Below are 27,412 nucleotides of genomic sequence, written 5' to 3' on the forward strand. Positions count from 1 at the left end.
CTCATGCTTGACCAACTTGATAAACTTCTATGATGAATTAAGTGGCTTGCTAGAAGGGAGCGCAGATCAGTGGATATTGTCTACCCAGACTTCAGTATGGTTTTCGACACTGTTGTCTGTAACCATGGGCTAGATGAGCAGTGAGGTGGATTGAAAACTGGCTGAATGGCTGGGCCCAGAGGGTGGTGATCAGTGGGACATTCTAGTTGGAGGCCAGTATCTGGTGGCGTACCCCAGAAGTCAATAGTAGGGCCTATCTTGTTTAACATCATTAATTATTTGAATGATGGGGCAGACTGTACCCTCAGCAAGTTTTCAGAGGATACAAAACTGGGAGGAGTGGCTGATAGGCCAGATGGTCATGCTGGCATCCAGACGGACCTCAACAAACTGGAGAAATGGGCTGACAGGAACCTCATGAAGTTCAACAAGAAGTGCAAAGTCCTGCATCTGGGGGGGAACAACCCCAGGCACCAGTACATGCTGGGGGCCATCCAGCTGGAAAGCAGGCTGGCAGAAGAGGACCTGAGGAGACCAGGTTGAACCAGCAATGTGTCCTTGTGGCCAAGGCAGCGAATGGCACCCTGGGCTGCATTAGACAAAGTATTGCCAGCTGGTCAAAGGAAGTGATCCTTCCCCTCTACTCAGCACTGGTGAGGCCACACCTGGAGTGCTGTGTCCAGTGCTGAGCTCCTCAATACAGAAGAGACATGGATATACTGGAGAGCCCAACGAGAGCCATGAAGATGATGAAAGGACTGGAGCATCTTTCCTATAAGGAGAAGCTGAGAGAACTGGGACTGTTCAGCCTGGAGATGAGAAGGCTCAGGGGGATTTTATCAACATATCTATTAAATACTTGAGGGGAAGGTGCAAAGAGAATGAAGCCAGAGTCTTCCCAGTGGTGCCAGTGACAGGATCAGAGGCAATGGACACAAACTGAAACACAAGAGGTTCCCTCTGAACATCAGGAAATACTTTTTTGCTGTGAGGGTGACTGAGCACTGGCACAGGTTGCCCAGGGAGGTTGTAGAGTTTCCATCACTGGAGATATTCAAAAGCCATTTGGACATGGTTTTGGGCAACTGGTTCTAGATGGCCTGGCTTGAAGAGGGGGTTGAACTGGGTGACCTCTGGAGGTCCTTTCCAACCTCAACCCTTCTGCGACTCTGTGAAAGAGTGTGAGACAGAGCCAACTCTGGCAATGCTTATATCATCTGTCAGCAAGGATCCTGTGACAACAAAGCCAGACAATTGTAGGCAGAGCTTTCCTTCAAAAACTAAAAATGTGGTCACATGCTAAGAAAGGGCCAGTACAGGAATGGTGACATGCTCTTACTCATGAGCCTGCAGTTCTGGAAATGGAAGTAACTCTTACACTCTGTCACTGAAGTGTTGTTCCCCATAAGACATTCTGCCATGGTATAACTCTTCAAAATTTACATTTCCCACTTCATATACTTTCTAAAAGATTTCTTACAAAACTATTTTACAGCCCAAGCCATGAAGATTTTTTGCCACTTTTTTTTTTTTTTTTCTCTAAATCAATGCATTTCAAGCCTGTGAAACCAATAATGTCCCGTTGCTGAGGTTCCAATGATCCACAGGGCCATGGGGAAACAGCCGCTCTCCAAGACATCAGTGACACATAGCTTTATAGCAATGTTCAGTTAAAATTTGATGATTAGGGAGCAGGGTGATGAGATGAGTAGTGCAGTTTCCTGCTCCAGAAAGCTGAGGACTCCGGGCTATTGTGCAGTGTGGAGGGGAGGCATGACAGTCTGGTTTGGGGTGGTAGAAGGCACTGGAAATCATGGCAATTCCTCTGTGCTTCCAACCAGGACTTCTAAGCGGCTTAAAAGGCCACCAAGAGAGATTATGTCCCCAATTATATTATCAAAAAGTTTGCCTGGCTGCTGGCAACTTGAGTTATGTAAGTGCTTCCCACTGATATTCTCACTACGCCCTGCCAGGAATTACTGCCTGTTCCTAGTTCTGTGAATTAAACTAGAGAAGAAATGAACTAAATTAGTCGTATAAGGCAGAATATATTCAACAAGTCAACTCTAAAATCTGGAGCAACAGGGGTGGCTGGGCAGATTGGCCCCCACATTGGTGACAGTGTTGTAACCACGATTTCTGAGTGATGATATGGCACTGGAATGTCTCACTTCATACTTTCCCTTCAGGTACAATACTTTTTGACTGTCTTGAACACTAGAAATATTTTGTGATATATGTAACTAGAAGATTGGACAGAGTTGAAGATGTGTCAAAATTGACAGTAGTATTTTCAGACTTTTCCTCCTACATTTTAGCATAAAACAAAGTCTGTAGCTTAAGAAAATTTTAATTAAATAACCACTAGAAGTAATTTTAGAACAGAATTGGAGTTGAACTTTTTAAATTTATATTTTTTATAACACATCTTGGATTCACTATTTAAAACTTTGCAAATCTTTTTAGCATAGTAACCAAATTTAATTTTTCACAGAGATGAAGGTGAATAGTGATTGCACATACCCTTTTCAGGGGATGAATCCTCATGCCCTGAAAAGACACTTGTTCCAACTGAAACCAGCTGGAAATACTTGTACTTATTTTAACTTCAGTTTTTCCTAGTTATCTAAAAAGATCACACTGTACTTGCTTAAACAAAACGTTTAAAAATGCAGTTGTCATCCATTCTATTCCTCCTGTAGCTGAACACTTTGTTGTTTTATAATAAATGGTGACATTAGTTCATATCATGTGATTAAAAAGGATTCATCACACATTAGAGCCCATAATCGCAGCCTATAGTCTCATTTTAACATTTCTCACTGGCATATCCTACTTGACCCTGCTTACTGCAGCACTTCTATTATGCTGACTAAAAGGACAAGAGGACTGAACAGAAACAAAAATGCAGGGGTGAACATTGCTTTTACACTCGCAGCTATGTGTTCAGTGCTGTTATAGCTCTAGATGAATAGAAGAAATCTGGAGTCTGGCCAGCACCGCTTGATAGAAATCTCCATCTTCCAAAAAAAAAAGTCCTGATGTGTTTAAAATAAACCGAACAACTAAACCAGTGAGAAAGAACTTTCTTTCACAGAAATTTAGGACATCACTCAAGACAACCTGATTTAATACAGTATCAGCTTCATACTTTATGCACTATCACTGTTTAGTGATGTTTATTTTCTTTCTTGTTGCACTGATAATATACGATGAGGATAAATATCAAAAGGTCGAAGGCTGCTGATAAGATCTTTCTGTCTCAGTTTGCAATAGGCAACGCACTGTTGACGTATTGCTTAGGAAAGAAACCAAGCTATAATAGAGCAAAACCACACCTTCATGGTTCTACTTTGCATCATGAAAATAGCTTTCATGTCTGTACTGAGTGACACAAACCGCCAAAACGGATCTTTCTTCTTTTAGCTCTTTCTTTTTTCCTCTCTTTCTTTGGAGAAAGCTGCATATCAAAGAAACGTGAAAATAAAAGGTAGCCAGGTGCTGTCTGAAGCTGAGCAACACAAGTTTTGCTGTTGCTGAGCCGCTGGCAGGTTTGTGCCACGGGCTCTCGGGGCCGGTGGAGGGGCAGGGAGGCTGCCACCGGTATCAGGGTCTGGGGGATGGGAGGAGGGCAGACAGGCCTGCTGCCAGCAAGGGGAGGAAGGCTCCGTCACTCCCCATGCTGGTGCCACAGCCTCTTTCTCTTGTGTTTTGGCCCAAGAACTTCCAGGTGGAAATATAGTGAGGAAGCCCAAGCTCGAAAGAAAGCCTGGCTTGAGGTTTACCCTGGACATTTGTGTTTCTCTGCTACTTACACTTACTTATCACTATTTGTCATTACTCGTTTAACTCCTAACCAGTCTCAATGCTTGCACCCATCAGTTTTCTTTACTGCTGCCCTCTTTTACTCACAAAAAAAAAAAAAAAAAACAACTATCTAGAAGCCTGTATTGTCTTTTTTACATTGCCATGGGTTTTGCCTGTTTTCCTTCTTGTAGCCTGTCTGATGGGGTCACCTGCTGACAAAATTAAGGAGCAGACTGTTACTATGAGCACTGGGCACCTGATGTCCACACTGCCTCTTCATGGGCTCATGCAGAAAAGTTGTGGTACAGCCATCTCAGCACACCCAAGTTCACATTGGCTATGAAAATCCCCAGATGTGACATGGCTATTAACACAGAAATACTCCTCTAATACCCCTCTGTGATAGCTTCTCAATTTTGACAGGTGAGGACATTGCCTGTTTACATCTATTACATCCAGGAAAATAAGTAGATGAGAGAAAAGAAATTGAGACCCTGAGAGTTATTTGGGTCATTTAAGCACGTTTGGGATGGGATTCAACTCATCTAAGTTTAGATGGGAATAAATCTGGGTTCCCTTAGAGTCCATGGCGAGAGATAGGCATTTCAGCAGTGTGATTCATCTGATTTGCTTCAGATAACTGGACTGGGATTTGCACAACAGAGAGCTGTGTCCCAAAACTGCCTGTTCTCTTACTGAATTTGGAAGAAGCCAAGGGGGTGAGCTATGATGGAGATCCTGACACCATGGAGGGGACTTCCCCTCTCACAGCTCAACTTCTGCTCTGTTAACAGAGATGGCTACTGACATGCTGGTGATTTAAAACACTGAGTGATGCTCAACCTCTCCCACTCCAAGAGTCACCACAGCATTGTGTTCTGGTATAAAAAGCCACAAGGATTTTTCGGTGCATCTTCAAGTCACAGAAGGTATCCGTTATCCAGGTATCCACCCTCCATTATGAACCCCTCCCGGACCAACAACTGGACCAGAACCTAACATCTGGTCGTGGTTTGGGTGGCCCCAGACCACACCGTTCCTTGCTGCCACTGCTGTGGGTTGCCCAGGGCTCTCATCTTCAGTTTGGAGTTAGACACTCCATCATAACTTTTTCCTGTACCGTTTTTCCTGAAAGACCCTATTCCTCAGTTGTGTTGGGTGTCTGTGGGACTCAAGCAGAGATGACTGAAGGCCACAAACACCACACAGATGTGGCACATGGTCCTCAGTACGATATTCCTGTACACATGATGCATGGTGCATGGTCCTCAGTGTGGTGCTCTCCTGTATACATGGTGTGTGGTGCATGGTCCTCAGTGTGGTGCTCTCCTGTATACATGGTGTGTGGTCCTCAGCATGGTGCTTTTGTGTAACTGGTCCATCGTCCTTATCATGGAACTCCTGCATACATGGCACAATGTTATCAGCATGGTGCTCTTGTGTCTCTGCATGTGAAGAGAGCTTGGCCCCTGTGTGGCCTCTCACAAAGGAGGTATCAGGAAAATTGCAGTAACTTTCACAGGAGGTGGCAGAGCACTTCCATTAGGTCCAAATCTTTCCCATCTCGGACCCAGCTGCCTCCCTCAGGCCACCAGGACTCGGTGCTGTCTCCCAACACATCCTCTTCCACGCTGAGGGAGTCATTTGTCAAATCATCACTGCCTGGGTCAGTCCTCCTCCAGGGCAGGTACCCACACGCTGGGGTGGACAGGCTGGCGGCTGCTGCAGGTCTCCTGCAGATCTCTGCTGCCTCGCTTCATTTCTTTCTGGTCTGTCAAATATGAAAGAAAAATGTGCAGTATAAAATTCCCCCCCAAACCTGACTGCTTTTTAATTGCATATTTTTATTGGAATTTGTCTGGTTAACGTTGGCTCTTTCTTGTCGTGCTTTATTGTAGCACATCTGTACGCCTGGAAACCAGCAGCACCGACAGAGAAGTTCAGGAAAAGAAGAGAGTTGAAATTAGATTATTGTTTTCCCCCTCATTCTTAAATAAAATTGATTTTTTTTTAAAAAATCTTTTGCTTGTTAACAGTACTATGTAATTAATGTATCTCATTTCACTTTAATATGAAACTCTCTGAGACCGGCATTTTTCATGTTCCTGAGTTTTCACAGAGTTAACAAAAATGTGGTTACATCAAGCTTTCTTTGTACGCAGTGTCAATTATGCGCCGCGGGCTTTGTTAGGCACTGGCTGCACCCGCGCCCACGTGACTGTCTCAGACACCTCACACAATGGCATAAAAAGGCTCTCGTCTTGTCAGCAACACCAAATTTGGCAAAAAAAAAGAAAGAAAAAATTTCAAACAATTGTCTTCTGTTGCTAGAGCATATATTTTAGCAGACAGTTCTGATGTATCATTTATCTTTTAATGCGATTAATACAATATTAATGTAGGTGCTGATAGCATCACATATTATTTAAGGAACTGGTTTTGATTGCCTAAATTCTGTCTTTAAAATAAATTTATCACCAATTCCCAAGGACTTGTGTAATTCTGAAGTTTTCCCAACCTGTTCTTGATCATCCTTTTTTGCCCCACTGACAAACACGTAATGGCTGCACCGCGATCCGTCCTCCCTCATATATCACAAGCCATTTTGCCTGGCACTGCCAGCGAGATTCCTGCTTAGCCAGAATATCTTTAACAACACTTGGAAGATTGAACAGCTGAAAATTATGTCGAAAATGAGTACAAATTATGGAGTAGCACGATATGTAAAGGCACTTGCCTGCTCACACATATTGTTTCTTCTATGAAGAGGACTGTTGAACTTCTTCTGACTCAAGACATATGGAAGTTGAATCCGGCAGAGACTACAGCAATAGCTAGTAAATGGAGTTAATGTTCCCATTTACAGAAAAAAATCTGATTTTAATCTTATTGTGACTGACAAACATAATCACCATAATGTGTCCATTCAGCTGTGTCCAAACTTCTGGAAACCAACAGCATCCTTTCCTGCAGCCACCACTGGATCAGAACCTGCTGGCAGCAGTTAGTACAGCTGCCATGAGATAAGCTTTTTACAAAGGTTAAAATACACATAGTAATTTTGTATTAAATAAATGCTGTTTGATACTGGGAGATTTATAATTATTATGCAAACTTCTTAATACTAAAAGAACATTTTCTGTTAAAAACGTTATTTGTCTCAGGTGTGTAATACGTGCTCAGAGTTCACCGGTGAACACGATCTCAGTGGGAGAAACTGCTCGTATGGCAATTTCCCATTGTGCCTTTTGCTGGGCTCATGTCTACACTCATCTCAGGGTTCTCTTTTAACCATCAAACGAGCAGCACTATGGCAGGAACAGACCTCGATTTCCTCTGGCTTGAAAATAACTCCTAGCTAGCTAAATGAGCACAGGCAGTTGGAGGAATTTGCACTATAGTTCGAGTAAAAGCTCCCTGCTCCTCCCTTGTGAAATGCTTTCTTTTGCCAGGCTTCCAGTGCTCGTATCACACATTTGGTAACCAGCAGGAGGGAGGGACCTGTTCTGTATTCCCAATGTTCATGGTTCTTACTATCAGGGCCGAAGGAGGGTTGTCTCTTGCACTATTCCTGCTAGCAGAGGTGAGGATTTGCCCTTACAAACCCACAGCGAAGCTGGGAGGTGGGTGGGTGATGTGGAGTTTGGGCCCCAGGAGAAGCTGTTTGGTGGTGGCCTGTGCTCGTAGCAACATGTTGCAAGTAACATGGAACCTCCTGAAATCATTGACTTGGTGCAGAAGGGCTTGTGGTTTGATGGGTGGGTTTGGCGGGTTGGTCTGGGCAGGTTTAGAGGAATTTCATATGCCTGGAAGAACACGTGTAAAGAAATCAGAGCAGCCCTGCAACCTGCCACGCAGTCGTGAAACGGGAGACTATTTGGCAAAATATTTTTGGCTAGAAACCGCTTCATAGACCCCTTTTCCACATGAGCTCGAGGTGAAGTCTTGGAGTTGAGAAAACATACTCAGGTCCCTGCTCTGTGGCAGCGACCTTGGCCTGGAAAAGAGCTGAGGGTTTCTCTCCTACCTCCTTTCTTTGGCGTAACCTCTGGCGTAACCCAGGGTTACGCCATGCAGTAAAGTTGATGGCAAAAATCCCTGTGGCACCAGTTGGCAACTGGTCTAGCCCTAAAGGGGGCACATCCAGGTGCACCTCAGTTCGGGCAGTACCCACCAGCCAGTCAATTCGCTTTCAGACCACATGGGTCTGCTGCAAGGATGGACCTTCTTCAGCAGATTGGGTTCCACTGAAAATCTGCCAAAGCTATAATGTTTTGGCATAAAACAGGCAAAGTAGGTCAGCAAGAGAAGGCATAAGATGAGCACAACTGGGGATCAAAGCACTTACATAAAGGAGGGGAAACTTGTGCTTTCTTCCCTATCGTGGCCACCACAATAATGGTTTTACATACAATTCAGTCAGTAATGGTTTCACATCCAAATTCCATAAGCCTTAAATCAGTTGTATAACAATTTAGAAAAGTTTAGGTATTTCTTTGGTTTGTTGGCCACTGGATTCACACCACTGAAAAATCACAGAGAGGCCTTCTCACAGCGGTTATTTCTGACCAGCATAGTTCCAGGGAGTGATGTACACGTACAGGCTTAAACTACCACAGAAAAAACTCTAAAGTGAGATTCCTCACTTGATGAAGGATGCACTTGTACTTCCCTCTGAGCTTCATGCATCAAACATCAAGCAGCTGATGTAGAATTTCCTTTTTTTCTATGATGTCACAAATTATCTGCAGGGAAAAAAAATTAAATAAATTCCTCTTTCAGGATCAGCATTCCTTACCCAGGCTCCGTCCCATTCACATAAGACATACCTCAGTTTGGGACGAGTCTAAAGGGCTGCCTTCTAAAAACATCATAAACATTATTATTTTTTAACCAATGCCACATATCAGCTAAAGAAATCTGCTGCCTCTGATTGCTGCTATAAGTATAGTTTAAGATAAACTGCTGCAAGACAGCAGCACCTCTGGTGTTTCTATTGAGGAGGAGGAGGAGGTGGGGAGGGAGTTTGGGTGGCCTGGTGGGCAGCAGAACATTGTGCAAGGGGCAAAATAGCAATCATGACTACGTTCAACGTTGTTTGACACAACAACGTTTGACCCTTGAGGCAGACCAAACAGCCCAAGTTCTCCATCTGAAAGATCTGCTGTGTACTGGCCAGAAAAATGCCAGGAGTCGTAGCTGTTTCTGATGTGGCCTCTTCTCACATATTCCTTGCTCTGACCGCAGAAGTTTCCTTCTGAGGAAATCACTCTTAGCAAGACACTGATAGCAAATATGCATTCATGTGTGTCTGCCATTGGGCGAGACGTACCCTCACAATGATATTTATCACCTGGTACATCCGTAGGAAATCACCTTTCACTCAGGGTCTCTGTATAACCAAACCCAGTCGCTCATGGGCTGAAAATTATTCATGAAAAAAATGAGTTTCCTGTGCTTGATCTCCCTTCTGATCTCCCCTCTCTCCCTCCCTTCCTTTACAAAGAAAGGTTTTTCTCAGAAGTTGAAACAGTGTGCTGATGACAACATTGGATTTTCTTGAATTTGACCCAATTAGTTTGGTATCTTGCTGGCCATCCTGGGGTAGGCCCTCCCTTTTAACCCTGGCAATTTTTGTATTGCCTTTCTTGACCACGACAGAGAAACAGACCTTTTATAGAGTCCAAACCATGACTTGTTAAAGTCATGATCTCAATTTGCAGAGCCAGTAAATCTGAAAGCCCTCACTGCTCTGTCACTTACATGCCTGAAACAAGAAGTTTGGATCTATTGATTCCTCTAGCAACAGTTCACCAAAGTGATTGTCATGATCTAGAAATGATGGGCTCTATATGCTCCTCCTCAAAATCTTTTCAAAGGAAAAGCTCTGTGAGGCAGTCTAAGTCCTTAAAGGATTCCTAGCACTCTCCTTGGTGCCTGCATTTTTGGTAAGATAGAGTCTCATAAAATCATAGAATGGTTTAAGTTGGAAAGGACCTTTAAGATCATCGAGTTCCAACCCCCTGCCATGGGCAGGGACACCTCCCACTAGACCAGGTTGCTCAAGGCCCCATCCAGCCTGGCCTTGGACCCTTCCAGGGGTGAGGCATCCACAGCTTCTCTGGGCAACCTGTTCCAGTGTCTCACGGCCCTCATACAGTAAAGAATTTCTTCCTAATATCTAATCTAAGTCTCTCCTCTTTCAGTTTAAAACTGTTACCCCTTGTCCTATGACTACACTCCCTCATAAAGAGTCCCTCCCCATCTTTCCTGTAGGCCCCCTTTGGTACTAGAAAGTTGCTATAAGGTCTCTGGACCCTTCTCTTCTCCAGGCTGAATGCTGCTTATGAAGTTGACTGCTGATGTCCCCCATAAGCTGAGATTCAAACAAAAAAACCTTGTAGCAGAGCTTCCAGAGCTGCATTCAAAGGAGCCAGCTTATGTTAAATTCCCTAACCCTCACATGCACTTCTAGGGTCTGCCAGGAACACTGCAGCTGGGAGAGCTGGCAGGCTTCTGTTGGAGATGTAAAGACCAGAAGAGTTCTCAGCCATGACTGGTGCATGTGGCTACCCACTGTAGGAGACATTAATAAAAAAAGTTTGCTTCTATTATTTTGCTCTTTTCACGTTAGGATACAACTCTAATGTGCACCATGATGTGAGTGAGGAATCAGAGCAGGTTCTGTGTGTCTCCAGGCCCTGCTGTCATAAAACATCAAAACCCTGCCAGGGCCAATATGTCCCAGGACTGCAAAGTTAAGGCAGGTCACCTTCTGCAATCAGTACATACAGGAGAGCAACATATCTATGCTATAGCTTGCTGTCTTCAGCTCCCAACCTCAATTTGGGGCATCTTGACATGAATCTACTAGTGCCCAAATGGACTCGTGGGGATTTTGGAAAAAGGTCTCACACCCTTCCAGCCCTGTGGGCTCACATGATTCCCACCACAAGCCCTGCAAGTTCTGTGATCAGGTGAGTCTCCTGGTGATTGCTTCCACCATGGGAACTCTGCAGGCAGGGCATGGTGGTCACCCTCCAACATCAGGGTGGAGCTGCCACTGCTTCGCCCCTTCCAAGTGGGGACTTCTTCCAGCAGGACGTGGGAATTACTCCATTAGTGAGAAGGAACTAATGGACAGGAGCAGCCAAACACAAGAGCAGGCTGGAGAGGTTTCCCAGGACAGGCACCTCAATCGCCACCAGCAGCAGAGCACCTCAGCTCCTCCACCAGACCAAACACAGCCCTGCTGATGCACCTCTAGCCCACGGTGGCAGTGAGGATGCCTCTGGCACCAAGCAGTCTTTTTTCCTCCTGGTAACAATCATCTCAGAAGACAGCAGCATGAGACAGCTCCCCCTTAACGCAGGAACCTCCTTCCCTGTACTGGGAACAGCTGTGCATTTGGGAAGGCAGAGCACAAAACAACTGGTCTGATTTCTCTGAGGCCCTTTTGCTCACCTGTTTCTCCCCGCACTGCAGAAATCTGTCCCAGGAGGACAGATCGGAGGAGCAGAAGGAGCTAAGATACCTGCTTAAAAATACAGGGGAAAGATTTCACTTTATTGCATTTAAAGAAAAAAAAAAAATCTATACCTTGTTTCTGTGATTGCCCTCCTGATGTAAAAACACATCCACCCTTACCTAGAAGACTTAGCACTGCTCCCCGCTGAAATCACATCCCAACGGGTTTCTGTGGAGTAAGAAAACACACTGTGAAGCGGACACTGCTCATCTTGTCAATTTTCAATTCTTTTGCTTGACAGTTCATAGCTGCATCCCTTGTTATTCACTTCCTCCCTACCAAGCTTAAAGAGTTTAAATCGTTCCGTCTTTCTCCCAGAAAATCCTTTTCACATCTTTGCTGGGCTCTGATCCTTAGAAAGTTCAATAATTGCAGCACAAAGGCTGGTTCCTTGTTAAACAGCCTGCAGAGCTACCAAGGAATTTTATAGGATTCTCTCTTATTCTGGCAATGTACTGAAACTTAACTCACCTACGCTATTGCCTGTGGTTCTGGGGATTTAGTTGATGTGAGGAGCTACTTGCTGCTCTGGACCTCCTCCTCTCTTCCTTTGTGGAATTCTCCAGTCGAAGCTGGAGGAGAAATCACATTATTTCACAATGAGACACCAATGATACAGACCAGAATGTCCTCCCTTAGGGGTGAGCACACCTTTTTTTTAATATACATGTAAAAAAACACATTTGACATCACCTATGGGGATGAGGTGAGATTTTATTATAAGAAATACTTTTTTCCTGAAGGTCCGCAGACATGACTGCTTCAGTGTAATGTGGTCATCTCTCCGAATGAACAGTCACACACACACAAATATATACTGCAATCTATAGATACTTCTTTGAAGTATATCACTTCAAGTACATCAACTATAGGAGCTAAGATACAGGAATATATTTATGAACACACCTGTACTTTGCAAAAAGATGTGTGGGCTCCTATCCTCCAACCAACCTAAACCAAATGGATGTGTTGGTGGAGAATTCAAATTATTTCCTATTCAGTTCCCTCAGCTGACATTAAGCCCATCAAAGCCTGCTCTTCCTCCTGTTCCCTTTCAAAACTTATCTGTCTTTATTAATTTTTAAAACTTTCACACCTTTAATCCCAATAAGGTCACTGATACAGCCAGAACCTATCAGAGGGGAAAAAAAAAAATGCTTTATTGCTCAAGTTAATGGAAATCAGACTGTAAATCTTTTGATATTTATTCTTTCGATTACCACCATAGACTTGTTTTGTAGTAATGTGAATGTCGAGTCTGGGGTTACAGAAAAGACAAATAGAAAATGTTTATAGATGTAATGAGGATGAGAGACTTTTGGGATTATTTTTTTCCAGAGGTACTGAGGCTGATGATTTTGCGATGATGGTGGGCCCCTTCCTTTGCCTTAGTGACAAAGCTTTATCTCAAGCTGAAAAGCTTCCTCTTCCCTTCCAAGTAGGGTATTTAAAAAAAGTTATTAATTAGAGACTAGAAATGCAAATACTACACTTATATTGCTGTGCATAAAGCATGTTGAAGCCAGAAATCATCAACTTTATAACTGTAGGAAGCACACTGCTTACTCAGCAAACATACTAAGAAAGAAAATATTTCATATATTTAACCAGTAAAGCGCTTCTAGTGGTTTGGCACAAATGAAATGTCAACAGTTTGAATTACACAGATGACAAGGATGTTTCTGTTCATTTCTCAGAAAGGACACAGGGGTTTCATGTTTTATGAACCAGAATTTTAGTGTAAAAAGAAAAGGGAGGATTTAGAAGTACCTAGGCACATTGTATATGACACAACCCACTAAAGCTTTGAACATTTCTCTCCCCTTCGACTCTGAACAAGGAACAATTATTTAAATAAATAAATCAATACATACATAAATAAGGGAAGAAGATGCTAATAAACCTAACTTCCCTTGTACTGGGGAGAAGACTCATCTTTGATGAGTTCTTCTGAGAGAAACCAAAACAGCCTGCTTGTGTTTGAGAAGAACCAGCCACCAAAGCATTATTTTTTTTTTTTTTTAAAGTGTACAAATTCAAAGTCAGGAAACAGCCATATCTCAAAGAAGGAACTGCTTTCATGCTAGGTTTTGTTCTTTCCAGGCCTCTCAAGGCCCAACTGCCGGCTCCTCTGCTCGGCACCTTGCTTTCTCCACAGCTTTCACCCCCTGTACGGCTGTAAGCACCAGCCGACCGAGGAACACGTGTTCTCAGTATCTGCCCTTCTGTCAAGCTCTTACCATTTTGAGCCAAGACAAGTAAAACCAGTGCAGTAAAGATTTAAACTTGGGGAACAATTTTGGGAAGCTTTCAGCACTCAGGTCAGGAGGGAAGACAGCAGCTTTGCTGCTCCTTGACATTGCCCCCTGCCCCAAGGCAGGGTGGCAGCCAGAAATGGCCCTCACCAAGTGCCACATGCCACTTCTCTGAGAAACGTCACATCGCAGAGAAAGCAAAACTCAGATCACGTTGAAGTCCTGTTCATACTCACATCCTCGGAGTTTGAAAAATTACTCGAGCAAGAAATCAAAGTTGAGCTTGATCTTCTCATTTCCTTTCTCTATTTGCTTTTTGTGAACATCTGCAGGAAATTGTTCTGCTCAGAAGACTTTCCAGGACTGCCACCAGCACTGGTTTGCCTCAGTAAAACCACACTTCATGAGGGCAGCAACAGAGTCTGGGCAGCTTTTCCCACCAGCTATTACAAACAAGAGGGCTACCCTGTGGCTCCTCGCCGGTAGCCAGCTCTCACATCTTCCTGTCAGCAACAGAGGAAACGACCGACAGTGTCCTTGAAGGATTTTTCCAAGGACTTGGCTATCTTCAGAGATTTTTCTCCTTTCATCTCACAAAAAAGAAAACAAACAAACAAAAAAGGATGCTGGAGGTAGAAAAACATTTGATTAAACAATTAGTTTAAGTGCTGTGATGCCTCACCAGTACCTGGGACACAATACAGTGATTTAACTGCATCCTTCCCTACGCAAATTATGCACTTGCAAATGTGCCATGTCTGCTTTATCAGTGGCTTTACTCCATAAAGACAACTAGTTCTTGGTTTAGGAAATAAAAATATTTCCCAGATATATCTATTTGGAAACACCAACATACTGATATCCTGAAAATACAACTAGCCAGACTAAGCCCTTTTAAATAAATACCTCATTTCCACACCCACTGACAGCACACAGCAGTCGCTGGGTGAAACGCTTCGAGCAAGGCTATGCGGGAAGTTGGAAGGGGTGACAGAAGCTTGGAAGCGATCATCAGAGAGCATGAATTAAACCTGTATTCCTAAACCCCACTAGTTGTTCAAAACGGATCCAATCAATCTCTTCTGCCCCTTCTCCTTGGGCATTTGCTCACTCCCCTTGCCCACCAATACCCGTGTATCTCATCACCATCACACCTCCCTCCCCCTAAAGCTCTTTACCACACTAGTGTCTCACTCAAATCCTTTCTAGTATTTTGCCTGGGAGAACTGGGCTGGGGAGAGGGGCGACTTTTGTAAAGGTAATACTTAGACACCGTTATGCCTTATTAAGGGATAAGGAAGAGGCAAGGAAGAGGTGAAACTATCGTTTCAGCCCCATCTTTGCCCCAGACTTATTTCGCACCCAATCATGAACTTGGCTCACGTTGCACGTTTGCCATCACAGACCAACATCAAGACGAACTCTGAAGAGAACAGGACCTCCCTGATAGCAAAGGACAGAGCCCGAGCGACACCCCCGTGGGGGTGCAGCCCTGCCCTGCCCGCCAGCCCCGCAGCCAGCTGGGTCCCCGCCAAGGCAGAGCCGCTCACCAGCCCCGACACAGTCAGCAGGCACTAATCCCCACGTCATCTCTCCGCATCTGCGAGATGCCTGCTGGGCTCGTGGGTGTCCAAAGAGATGGCTAATTAGTGTTACAGATACTAACACTAGCCTAAGTTCTGAAGCACGTGCCCCATTACACGCTGGTTTCAAGCATCCATGCCACGGCTCATGTGCCGAGGCTTTCAGGTTTCAATGTGTCAAATTAAAAAGCCACCAGAGGCAAGATTTATTTCTGAATGAAGAAATTGGAAATTACCACACTTACCCAAGCCCCTGGGGACAGCATGTCCCGTGCTGCAGCCACAGTCGCATCCTCAGGAGACACACACAAACCCTACGGCTTCACTCTAGCCCTAAACAACGGGGAACTCAAACTGCAACGCTTCCAAAACATCGTTAGCATTTGCTGGTACAACCCAGAGACTCTTCTTTCACATATGATGATCTAACGCCCTCTTAAGCGTCAATAACTTTGGCCTTAAATGCCTCGAATTTAAATTCCACTGAGAGTCCCCACAGTCCTCAGCGCAAGATGAATCAAAAAGCTCCCACCCCGCTTACTCTGCATCAGGCTCGGTCCTACACGCAACGTCTATCACGTAAGGCACAACAGGAGTCTAATGAGCTGAAAAGTGATTGCGTACAAAAATGGAAATGAAAATATTTTACTTCCTAACAGTAGCGGACAAAAACAGGAAAGTGAGTACTAGAACAGGAAGAAATTTTTCTATCCCCAAAAAGGCCAGCAAAAATGGAAATGAGGCGAGTGCCTACCACCACTCGTGCCTTTTCTCTTCCATCCCACACGCCTCCTTTCAGGACTGCAAACTCTCCTGTTTTCCCACCTATTCACACAGCCCCTTACAGGATAAAGTCACAGATACTCAAACCACCCAAATTTTGCTGCATTACAGTCATACCATGAGCACTTTAAAGACAATTAACATTGTACATATTGAAATTAGTCCACAACCATAACCTTTTGTTTGATAAAAATTGTCATAATTTACACTTAGTTCAATAATTACAAAAAGCTGCATGTTCCTCATACTGCCATAATGACTGCACACAATTATTGATAGAAAAAATGACTAAGCAAATTTATTTCCTGAAAATTGCATGATTTTTTCACTGTTTCTCATACTGAGCTATATTTTCTGTGCAATTTGTTGCCATCTAATTTCCTCACCATCTTAAGGCTACTACTTCATCTGTGAGTTGTTCAAAACTAGACCTCAAACTGAGGAGATGCAGAGCACAGGCTTGGCATGACTGGAGAAGTTAGGAAAATCCCTCTGGGAGAGTCCCCATGTCACATTCCTCAGGTGAGCTGTGCCAGAGCTCACGGGGACAGCCAGAAGAGCCAGGTGGCCATCTCACACCTTCTGAAGGTGGAAAGCAAGGGCAGGTTCCCGATACCTCTCATTAACTCGGAAGCTCTGTGTAGAACAGGGCACCATACGCTTCCCTGCACAGCAACCCACAGGTAGCTCCTTGACACCAACCTGATTCTAGGCCAGCTGCTGACAGCTCTTACAAAGGAGAGAAAAAAAAAAAAAAAAAAAAAAAAAAGTGTAGTATTTGCCCTGAACTCCTAATTATATTACAAAATTGCATGTCTTTGTATTTTTCAGAACTAAGGCCTTTTATTGCATTTTGCATCACCATTCAAATTTAGGAATAAACCACATACATTGAGCCATGATGCATCCTTGACTGCAGTATCTCAGCAGTTTACAACATTCGATCTAAACACACTAAACACTTGAAAAACATTATTGCTGATGATGGAACAGCTCCATCTTCTGGAATAAAAGTTATTTTCTTGACAACCATCTTTATATTTCCAACATGGATCTATGCGTAAAAATTCCAATTTCAAAACCTAACTTGAATTTTTTTACTGATATAGAAGGTGAATCCTGGGAAGAAAATGGGAGAAATTTAGGATAATAGCATGAGTTTTGATAAACTTCAGGGAGCATTATTTTCTAATAACACTGGAAATGCACGTCTGTTGTACAGCATGCCATATTAAAACCAGACCTTATTATTTAAGCAATAGCTGTAATCTGACTTTGAGAACAAGAATTTAAACTCTGTTTAAGACAAAACACTCAACACACACATACTTAACTTTAGTCATCCTGATTTAGGGTACTTTAATCTTCATGTTAAAGTTCTGGAGTGTTACAAGAGTGTGCTTGTGGTTAAACACTGTCCTAAACAGGGAGTGATTAAAGCCCCCGCTGAAGTACTTGAAGTCTGAACTATGCAGAAGGGTCTAACAAGTGATCCGTATTGCTATGTATCGAAAAACTGAAATGTATGTTTAAAAGAAATATTTCAAGTTAAGCACATCATGCATTTTAGGCAGATAATTAGAAATGATGATTCCCACATGTAAAGTTTAACTTACAGTCAAAAGTCAGGTGTTCAATTAGAGAGGTCAGAACAAAACCATGATTACAATTTCTGATTTTATCACTTTTATGTGTCATGGGCACATTCTATGGCTGTTGCTTGAAAAAAACAAGCATTAATGAACTAAGTTCTTAGGTACTTACTCACAAAGCGAAAAGAGCTTTGAAGCTGTTAGTGATCTACTGACTGGTGCTGCGTTGTATTTCTTGGTTTCACAGGAAGGGTGGAGCCACCGAAGGAAAATGAAAAATCAAATATGTACATCTCCATCTACTTTTGAAATAGTGGTGTAACTCAAGTTAATACATACTCATGGACACACAGGAATAGCAGAAATTTAAATAAACTTGCTTAACAAAACAAAGCAACTGAAGCTTTATTTCTCTATATAGAAAGAGGTGTCCCCAGGTGCATTCTTTTAAGCTAAGGAAAATGAAAAAGCCATGCAGCCCTTGTAAGAAATAAATCCTAAGGTGGCAATATATATACATAGAAACTTTCCCCTTTAGTAGATGATTCCTCTCAACAGATTCTTAATGTCATTTAGGAGAGCCAAACTTATGACTACTTTATAGTAGAATATTCTACTACATTTTTTTCAGTACAATAGCAAAACCATTGCATGAACCACCATGTTGCTCACATCAGTTAAACAAGAGCAAGTAACAAAACTTAAGCGGCTAAACGTGTATCTGGAAGTCAGACTCCTTATGTAAAGTAAGCACAATGAAAGGATATAGAACAAATGAAAGTATTTTTCTTCAAAAAATTTATCTTTCAGCTTTCTGCAACTTCACGTCTCATATGGCTTTTGAATGGAGGCATTAAGTTAAAAGAATTTTCCCACTCATAGTCAAGTATTGACTGTATTTAAATACAGCAATGCAAGGACAAACCAAAGCTAAAAATTTAGCATACCATATTACTTTATGTAATATGGGAATAAATTCCCTTACGCTAAGGCTACAAAGGACAGATTTACAGAAATATGAGGTACCAGCATTTATGGTCAGAAAAGTAAAGGAGGCAAAGAATTATACAGCATTGTCATCATCAGACATTTCTTTTCTCTTTTTCTTTTTTTTTTCCTTCTTTTTTTTTTTTGAGGGATTTTTAGTTCTGTTCTTGTTTTTTTACAAAATACATGTCTTGATGACCACATGCTTTAAGCTTATATTCATTTATTTTTTTTATATATATATATTTTATTTGTAGGGGCAATTGAGAGAGAGTCACAAATAAGGAAAGGACACTAAGGTTTTAATAAGGGCAACAAAAAAAATGTTTTCACCAGAATAGATTCACATTACAGTACACCAATATTGACAGCATTCTCTTTTGTCTATTTTTGGTACATAAGATGGAATCTCTCTACATAACCTTATAAGGCTTCAGTAACTAAAAAGTAAAAAACCTATTAGTTTACAATTTATTTAAAAATTCTGAAAGACACAGCAAGTTCTAAACTTTAGTAGTGCTACCCATACACAACCATCCGGTTTAAGAACCCATTAAAAGAGCCTCCTTTCAAGGGAGCTTCCAACAGCAGAGTTGTGCAATATGGATTTCTCTTACTACAAGGGCGGGGAAAAAAAAAATTACACATGGCACATTCTCATTCATAGTTTGCAATGTAAAAAGTTACAAACATACCTAATCAAATAAATAATAAAAAATGAATCTGAAATGTGTTTGTTATGTATCCTAAAACCACTATGCAGAATAATGGAAACTTTCACTCACAGACTATTTACATGGTAATACCCAGGTGAGGGTACACACATTGCTACAAAACTCAGAAAACAAAGGGTAAACTTGAAATGTTTTCCATAGTAAAGGGCTAGCAGCATGACTATATCTAATGCTGTTTGTTTTCTTGATGGTTTTTGGAAGTTTGTTTTAATCTATGTCTTCATCCAGTTCGTAATTGTCTTTATCATAAATATCTTTTACTAAAAGAACCCGTACAAGCATATTTTCCAAAGTGTTGCGGTCCAGTGAAGTGGCAGTGTACCAGATGGGACTCTCCGTGGAGACAGAGCATTCTGGCTGCAGGTAGAACATGTCCGTCCTCTGATTCAGATTCTGTGGGCTACAAGAGGGGGGAAAACACGGGGGGTTAGAAAAACAGCCTCACAGGACAAAACAGTACAGTAGCACTTCTGACATCCTCTGCAAACAACCCTACTCAGGCAAGTTACAAAATGCAGATTAATGTGGAGAAATGTAGCCTTGTTCACAGAAAGGGCTGTGCTGGGTCTGGCCCAAGCCCAGCCCAAGCCCAAGCCCAAGCCAGTCCCATGTCCTCAGAGCAGCCACAAGCAGATGCCTGGGACTGAGCAAGCACACGGGAGACCACAGACTCTTCCAGCTTTCAAAAAATTTGCAGCTCCAGGACTTGCTAAACCAGAAAGTACTTTCTATCTATTTCACTTAGGGTTACATAAAATCTCCATTAAAATCAGTCGCTTGAATGGCTGTTCTAATTAAAGAAAAGTAATTCCCATGAAATCCTGTTTTCAAACACTTCCAAAACACTTAACTGCTAAACTGTTTTTTTGGGGGGGTGGTTTCTTGGTGGGTTTTTTTTTTTGGAAGTCGCCTAAGCTTTTCTATTTAATGTGTTAATTTCTGTGCAGATTGGAAGGAAACAAGCTATTTCTAAATGCTAGATTACGGTCAGTAGTATTTTTTTCTACTACAAAATATTTTAAATATGCTTTCAAACTAGTTATCTTGAAAGCACCAACATTTCCAATTCCTGATAACTTAACACTAAGCAAATCCATGGTCTCAATCCAATTCTTACTGAAGAGACAGCGACTTCACAAATGAAATCCTCAATAGCAAAACCTACCAGATCCCTTGCTGATAATTCTCCACAGAGATACTTGCTTGTTTCCTGGTAAGAAAATTTAATCATACTGTCATTCCCACATGGAGTCCTTAACAATTAACACTGAAGTACTCTGCTGCTCTCCCACTTTCTGCACATCTTTTCCAGATACAGAACTGGAGATTTCAATGCTTTCATTTAGCTGTTTTTCAGAAGATCTCAATCCATTCCCTTTGCTTGAGCGTATTTCATGTTGCATCAAAACATGTCGCTTGTGTACCTGCTCTACTCTAGACCGCTTCTGCATTACCCCGTATCACACTTACCTTTTAGACAGATAGCACTCAAACATTTTCACAGGGCATCTAGCTGGATCAGACGTGTTCTCGATTTGTTCAAATACTGGTTCATCATCTTCATGTTTCCTTTTTCCAGTAGTGATTTTATCTTTAAGAAGAAAACCAACAACATCTAAGCCATAATTTGAGGTCGTTCTACATTTTTCAGTAAACCCCCCAGAGTACGCAGCCCACCAAGCCCTGGAACACAGTCACCGCAGCTATGCACATCTGCAAGCTGGAGATGCAACCTACAGCCACAACAAAGTCGCAGCATTTAGTGTGGAGACCAGTGGGCTCAAAGGCATCACTCAATGCAGAGACCCTGTAGCCTCCACGGACCACACACTCCCACACTCCAATTAAAGATCTGGGAGCTGAGAGCTGCTAAGCTTTAGGCAAAGGCAGACCCCTGGCTCCTGGCAAGGTGCCCAGATGTCCCTCAGAGGAGCGCAGCATGGATGCTGCTGCAATACCTATTTTGGAACTGCCATAGTACCTTCACTATCAGCTCTGCACAAGGAAGACACTTGATATCGAAGACAGGCTTTGCTTTCCATTGTTAGAGGATTTTTTTTCCACTGTCTAAAAACAGTGCCAAAAGAAAGTCTTAAGTGTTGCTCCACTGTTTTCAGGCCAAAATATTTAGTGTTAAAGTAGAACAGAGTATTCAGAAGAGCAACTGGTGAATGCGATCCTAGCTGTTTAATCCTCCAAAGGTAATCTTCTTCAACTCGAGAGAATATTGATCCTTCAAAAAAAGAATATTAGAGAAAATACAATGGATTAGCCCATAAACTGTCCAGGTGTGAAAGAATCAAGTTTCTGTTTACCGTAAAATTTAACAAAATGCCCCTGACAGAAGCCGCTAATAACCATATTTAATTATATGCCCACACCCCCAAACCCACCTCTTAAAGACACAGACACTGCTTCAGGAAGAGACAGTCAATGGGAAACACCAGTATAGGCAGTTTCACACAGAACAAATTTCTGTTTAATGACACCACCACCACTGCTTACATGCAGCTCCCTCATGTTATTACATAAAAACAAATGTTCAAGGGGCTAATCTTAATCTCTTCATAAAAAGCGTATTTTTGAGTTAATTTTATTCCGCTCAGGCAAGGCCTCCAAATAGGTATACCTTCCTCCTCCTTTCTTGTTATTCACAGATACCCCACCTGGAAAGCACTCCTGGACCACAGCAGGGTACAGGGAGGGCCCTATACAGAGGCTCTCCAGACTTATACAGAAAAAAGCCTGTATCAAGAATCGAGAGGAAAGGGGCTGGTAAGAACAAGGCCTTGCTCAAGAGAGAATTGTGAGATATATGGAAGGACAGTGGATTCTGCAGCCCAGCACCAACATCGATCTGCTGGGGAAAATTCCTGTTTTCTCCATGAACTGACAATCCTCCTGAGCAGAAGGCCCACAGCAGAGAGTCCTCCCAATCCAGCTGACAAAGGCTAAAATACATAGCTCATCAGCCCTATCCACACGCAGCCCAGTGCCTGCCTGCTTCCCATCTGGGAAAAAATTGGGCAAAAATTAAATACAGCTCAGGTAGAAAGTACAGGTCGAAGAGCAGCTGCTTATTCTAACCGTCTCTCCTAAAAATGGACAGTCAATTTAAGATAAGCAGGCAGTGACAAAATCAACTCTTGCAGCATTGATTACCAAGAAACAAGACAATAAGAACAGGTACAGCCTTAACTGAATGCTTAACTCTTAGGTAAGATCTTTATGACTTTTAATCAATTACTATTGCAAGGCATAAAGTGTTTGTATATATCTACATGCTTAAGAATACTGAACTATTAAGAGATGAAAAACATACATGACCAAAAAGAAAATTACCATCTGGAAGTATGCTTGGTTGCCAACTTCTAAGGATTTTATTTAATTCCTGTTCAAACGTCTGGTAGATTGGATCAATAAATATGTTGTCTTTTCGATTACATCCATATAAATACTATAGAAAAGAGAGAGACAGACAATACTTACAACTCCAGATTAGAACAAATCCTGTGCTATAGGGTTCTTTTTCATTACAACGCTTGCACTTCTATAAAAAAAAGAGCCTCTAAGAAAAAAGCAATGACACTCTTCCAATATTTAGCAGTTAAAAGTTACCTCCAATATAATGTATGCTGTCATTTTCTAACTGGATATGAATCATAGATTAATTAGAACTCTAACAGTTTTCACTAAATTTTCTTGCGTGCAACATTGTATCAGTGAATGGGGAGTCATTAAAAAACAAACAAACAAAAAAAATTTATCTTTTCCTCCAGCTAGGTTTTCAAAGTAAAAAAAAACATTTAGCAAGAACCTGCCATTTTAAATATGAACTCTGGACACTGACAAAAGCATCTTCAACACAGAAGTGGGAGCAAAAAAAAACCCTCACATATTTGTGGTGATGATATGCAGCAGTGCAAGAAAAATGATAGCATGGTGCAAGGCGCCTGCCTATTCCGCAATCTAATTATCTTAACCCTCTTGACCTTATAGACAGAAACTCTTTTGAACCTTTACCAAGAATTAATGGCTGAGGGCTACACTAGTATTTGACATTATCCTCTCCATAGAAATTTCTAAGAAATGGAGGATTGGCTTCTTAAATTTTCCACTTCAGTGCTATCTTTGCATGAACAAGCCTGTTGTCAGTGTATACAATAAAAGTGACAGACACAAAAAAAACTTACTCACTTCTGGAAATGGCATCTATTTCTGTACACATACTTGAAATAACATTAAACACAGCATTCATTTATACTTGGTGGTTCAGCACATCTTGACTTCCTTATCTTTGCGCTTAGTTTTATAATAAGGAAAAATGAATGAATAAACTTCCTAGTAGTCTTCATCTTCCTTCAGATAACTATTTTATACGATACATTTAACTAATTCTTCTAAGTACAATATTCCCCAAAACGTGCCTGTTCCTACATATATCGGCTGTCATTTTATAAAGCAATTCTAAACCCGACAATACAGCTTACTATAAGCTTCATGGGGTTTGCCCCTCTGTTCCCTGGCACTTTTTTCCTCTATGAATTTTCTTTTTCTCTGGTTTGCATTAAACACTCACACTGAGCACTGGTGGTGAAACTGAATCAGACTGAAAACTGGTTCAAACCAATTCCCACACAAGCCTGTGAGAACTCAACTAAAAATATTTGTTTCCTGTTTCAGAGTAAGTGTTTGGCTAAACTCTGGCATCCCCAGCAGAAACCTGTGAGGCACACCAGACCATTAGCACCGCAGGGTCTACAGAAGAATCATGTCATGTTGCAGTCTCCCTGGCTACACAATACCCAACGTGCATCTGCAAACCTTCATTTCCACACCATAAGGCTGTGCTCTGCTACTCTACAAACTCTACAGAGGACAGGGTTAGCACAAGCGGTTTCCACCTGAGGCGACCTCTACTGAAACAGCAGTGAACAGGAGGGAACTGAACACGCCTCCGAGTCCCACAGTGGAGAACAAGCTGAATCACTGCCCACAGTGCCATCAGCCTGAATTTTGCCCAAATAACCCCGTTATTACATGTGCAAAAAACCAACCAACCAACCAACCCTAACCCCACCCCCCCTACTGTGTACTTGGGGCAAAAGAACGAAGGCCCCGATGCAGCAGGGGAGCGAGGCAGGCTAACACCTTCTTCTAGATGAACCCTCTTCACTAGATGCTCACCTGACCATGCAACAACCTTTACTTTTAAGTGTTTTTCAGGCATCAGTACTTCAGAGTTATCAAAACCATTACTGAACCATTTCTGGCTGGAAGCAGAACAATTTCAGCTAGAAATGAACCTGAACTGAGAAAATGCACCATCTGACTCGGGGACCAGTTTCCTGTAACAGATTTTCCAAGTGCTTCCTTTAAGAAAAACAGTTATTTTACAAAGTCAAAAAACCAGCTTAAGACTTGAAGACTCTTGAGCATTTCCCCTGTGCTCAAACCATGTTATGCCCACAATGAAAAGCCCCGACCTGAGTCCATACTTGGCCACAGCGAGTGCAGTAATTCTGGTAGAGGGGGAAAGCGCTCTTTTTCTAACCTATGCCTTCCACGTTCCTTTCCTTTGAAGAGAAACTTCCCTAAGTTAGCAAAATATTGATGATCTTTGGCACAACTTTATCCTTAAATGGCCTCACTTAATCTCCTCTGAGCCCCTTCTGAGTTAAGCAGAGCCAATACCTTTTATATAATCATAGAATTGTCTAGGTTGGAAGGGACCTTTAAGATCACCTAGTCCAACCATCAACCCAACTCTGATAAAAACCATCCCTAAACCATGTCTCTAAACACTATGTCAACCCATCTTTTGAATACCTCCGGGGATGGTGATTCCACCACTTCCCTGGGCAGCCCATTCCAATGCTTAATAACCCTTTCAGCGTAAAAATTTTTCCTAATATCCAACCTGAACTTCCCCTGGTGCAACTTGAGGCCATTTTCCTCTTGTCCCATCGCCTGCGACTTGGGAGAAGAGACCGACCCCCACCTCTCTACAACCTCCTTTCAGGGAGTTGGAGAGCGCAGTAAGGTCTCTACATCACCTCAATTAAATACTGGATACTAAGTATAAGCAATAATTTAGTACAATGCCCGTGAGTTGCTCCTCTAACATTCCAGTGTTGTGTATGTGTATTAGGGCTCACGGTAATTGCATTGCGCCACACAAGCTTTGATTCTGCTGAGCTAAAAAAAAGATAATAGTTTTACACGTAAGTACCTTTCACAGTAGACAAAACAGACAATGCCAAAGGCACAAAGAGAAAGGTGAAAAAAAGAAAAAATATTAGTTGAGTTCCCTTTTATAAAACACACACCCCACTCTGTGTATTATCAGCTTAATATGAGTATTTTCAATTAAAGAGAAAGATACAGAGAGACAGCAGATCATGCACGTGCAGAAGCAGAAAGCTCGCTGAATTTGAAACATGCCTTATAGCACTATTGACTAAAATGCCAAAGAATGAATACTCGCTTCTCAAAATTCAACCATGAGGTAAAGATATCAACTCCTTAATTTTGCATACTTGCAATACAGAAAAATTAGTGGAGGTACTATTTATTTTTAAAATATTTTCATTAAAAAAAATGTTATTTGATTAAAGTCCTCTGCCATAAGTATGAAACAGTTTAAGCAGGACTTCAAAGCCTGTCAACAGCTTGCTTTCCACATCATATGCATTTGTTATTGCTTTTAACTTGAATGAAATTTTCTGTATTCTCTGCTCTGAACACTGCTTATTTTATCTGTCTTGTCTCGTGTACCAAAAATTAAGAAATCCTCTGCTTAAAAGATAAACTGTGGAATAGCTTTTCTAATTATCTAGTAATATGTTATTGCCTTTACATACGATACATATAAACTGACTCCCTTTATCTTCAAAATACAATGTAATTACAATTCAGGGGCAGGGTGCGTGTGTAAGACAGTCAATGTAGCAGAGATTCCCGCATTCTACCAAAAAAAAGCCTGACTGTCCCACAGTCTGCAACATTCAGCAAATTATACTCTCCCCAAAAGACTCCAAATCGCTTGTTTCCACTATGCTAAGTAACTGAATTAGTAAAAGATTTACAGATCGTGCCTTGATTCATTCTGTTTTTGCATCAAGCCATCTTCAGCAAACAAAACGAAGCACAGCATTTGGAAAAACTATGTCATTTTAGACTGCAAATTCCTTGCTTTAATGCAGCAAGAAGCTTAAAATTACTACAACATATCAGTTTACATTTGAGTTTTCAGGATAGGTCTGCCAACTCATTTTCTACACAGACAGCTTTCTACAATGTGATTTACACAGCAGCCTCTCTGTGTTCCAGATCATAGCCATTACGTTAAGAATAGCTCCTAGCCAATAAATCCCCATTATCTTCATTCTTCCACTGAAATGGGTTACAGTCAAATCAGCAGCTCCGCTTCCCATCGCTACAGCCTCTACTAACCTCCTGAATCCCAAGACACAGATAATAGATGCTGTCAGGTGCATAGTTCTCTCCATTTGGCCTTCGAATTTCATTGACAAAATGTGTCAACCCATAGTTTAACTCAGCTGAAGTATGTGATAATAGATCTTCCTTTAATTTCACAGACTTTGCTGTAAAATAGAGAAAAAAATGCTACATTATACAACAGAATTATTACATGGTGAGGGTGGGTTTGGGTATTTTTGGACTGGAAAGCAGGAAACGGGCTTGATATACTCTCCACTAACCAGTGAACGAATCCAAATGTACTAAGTAGTTCAAAAGTTAGTTCTGTATTAAAATAAACAAGGTTACCAGAGTGAAGTCTAGTTAACCAAATGCAGTATCACCCACTGACGAATGTACTGTCATGCACAGCTGAGGATGACACAGAAGTGGCCCAAGACACTGAAGTGAAGACAATGCTCTGTAGATGAAGACCTTCAGGGAAAACTGCAGTTTCCACAGATCCAACTGCATAACGCAAGGGTGCTAAGATGCACGTGGGAGCTGAAGAAGAGCAGAGTAGTAGCAACTCCCCTTTTCCCTCATAATATAAATGTACACACAGAGGAGCGTTGCAGAAAGAGCAGCGAGGCTCCACAGGAGTGAAGGCCACTTCGTGTCAGAGCTCCACAGCCAGGTAATGCCAGCCTCAGAGGAAGAT

General features: G+C 42.0%; 1 protein-coding gene across 2 annotated transcripts in view; it reads right to left on the bottom strand.

The window, feature by feature from the left end:
• Positions 1 to 18,788: 18,788 nt before the first annotated feature.
• ZMYM2 (zinc finger MYM-type containing 2) overlaps positions 18,789 to 27,412 on the bottom strand; it is a 69,727-nt gene continuing 61,103 nt past the window's right edge. For both annotated transcript variants that reach the window (XM_074159265.1, XM_074159275.1), the window contains exons 19-23: positions 26,725 to 26,876; positions 22,612 to 22,726; positions 21,251 to 21,502; positions 20,740 to 20,860; positions 18,789 to 19,669 (exon numbers count right to left, since the gene is read on the bottom strand). In XM_074159265.1, coding sequence (XP_074015366.1) covers positions 19,477 to 19,669; positions 20,740 to 20,860; positions 21,251 to 21,502; positions 22,612 to 22,726; positions 26,725 to 26,876 — 833 coding nt within the window. In that variant the 3' untranslated portion in view covers positions 18,789 to 19,476. The remainder of the gene's footprint in view (positions 19,670 to 20,739; positions 20,861 to 21,250; positions 21,503 to 22,611; positions 22,727 to 26,724; positions 26,877 to 27,412) is intronic.

Source organism: Numenius arquata, chromosome 1 (assembly GCF_964106895.1).
Source record: "Numenius arquata chromosome 1, bNumArq3.hap1.1, whole genome shotgun sequence".
Lineage (NCBI taxonomy): Eukaryota > Metazoa > Chordata > Aves > Charadriiformes > Scolopacidae > Numenius > Numenius arquata.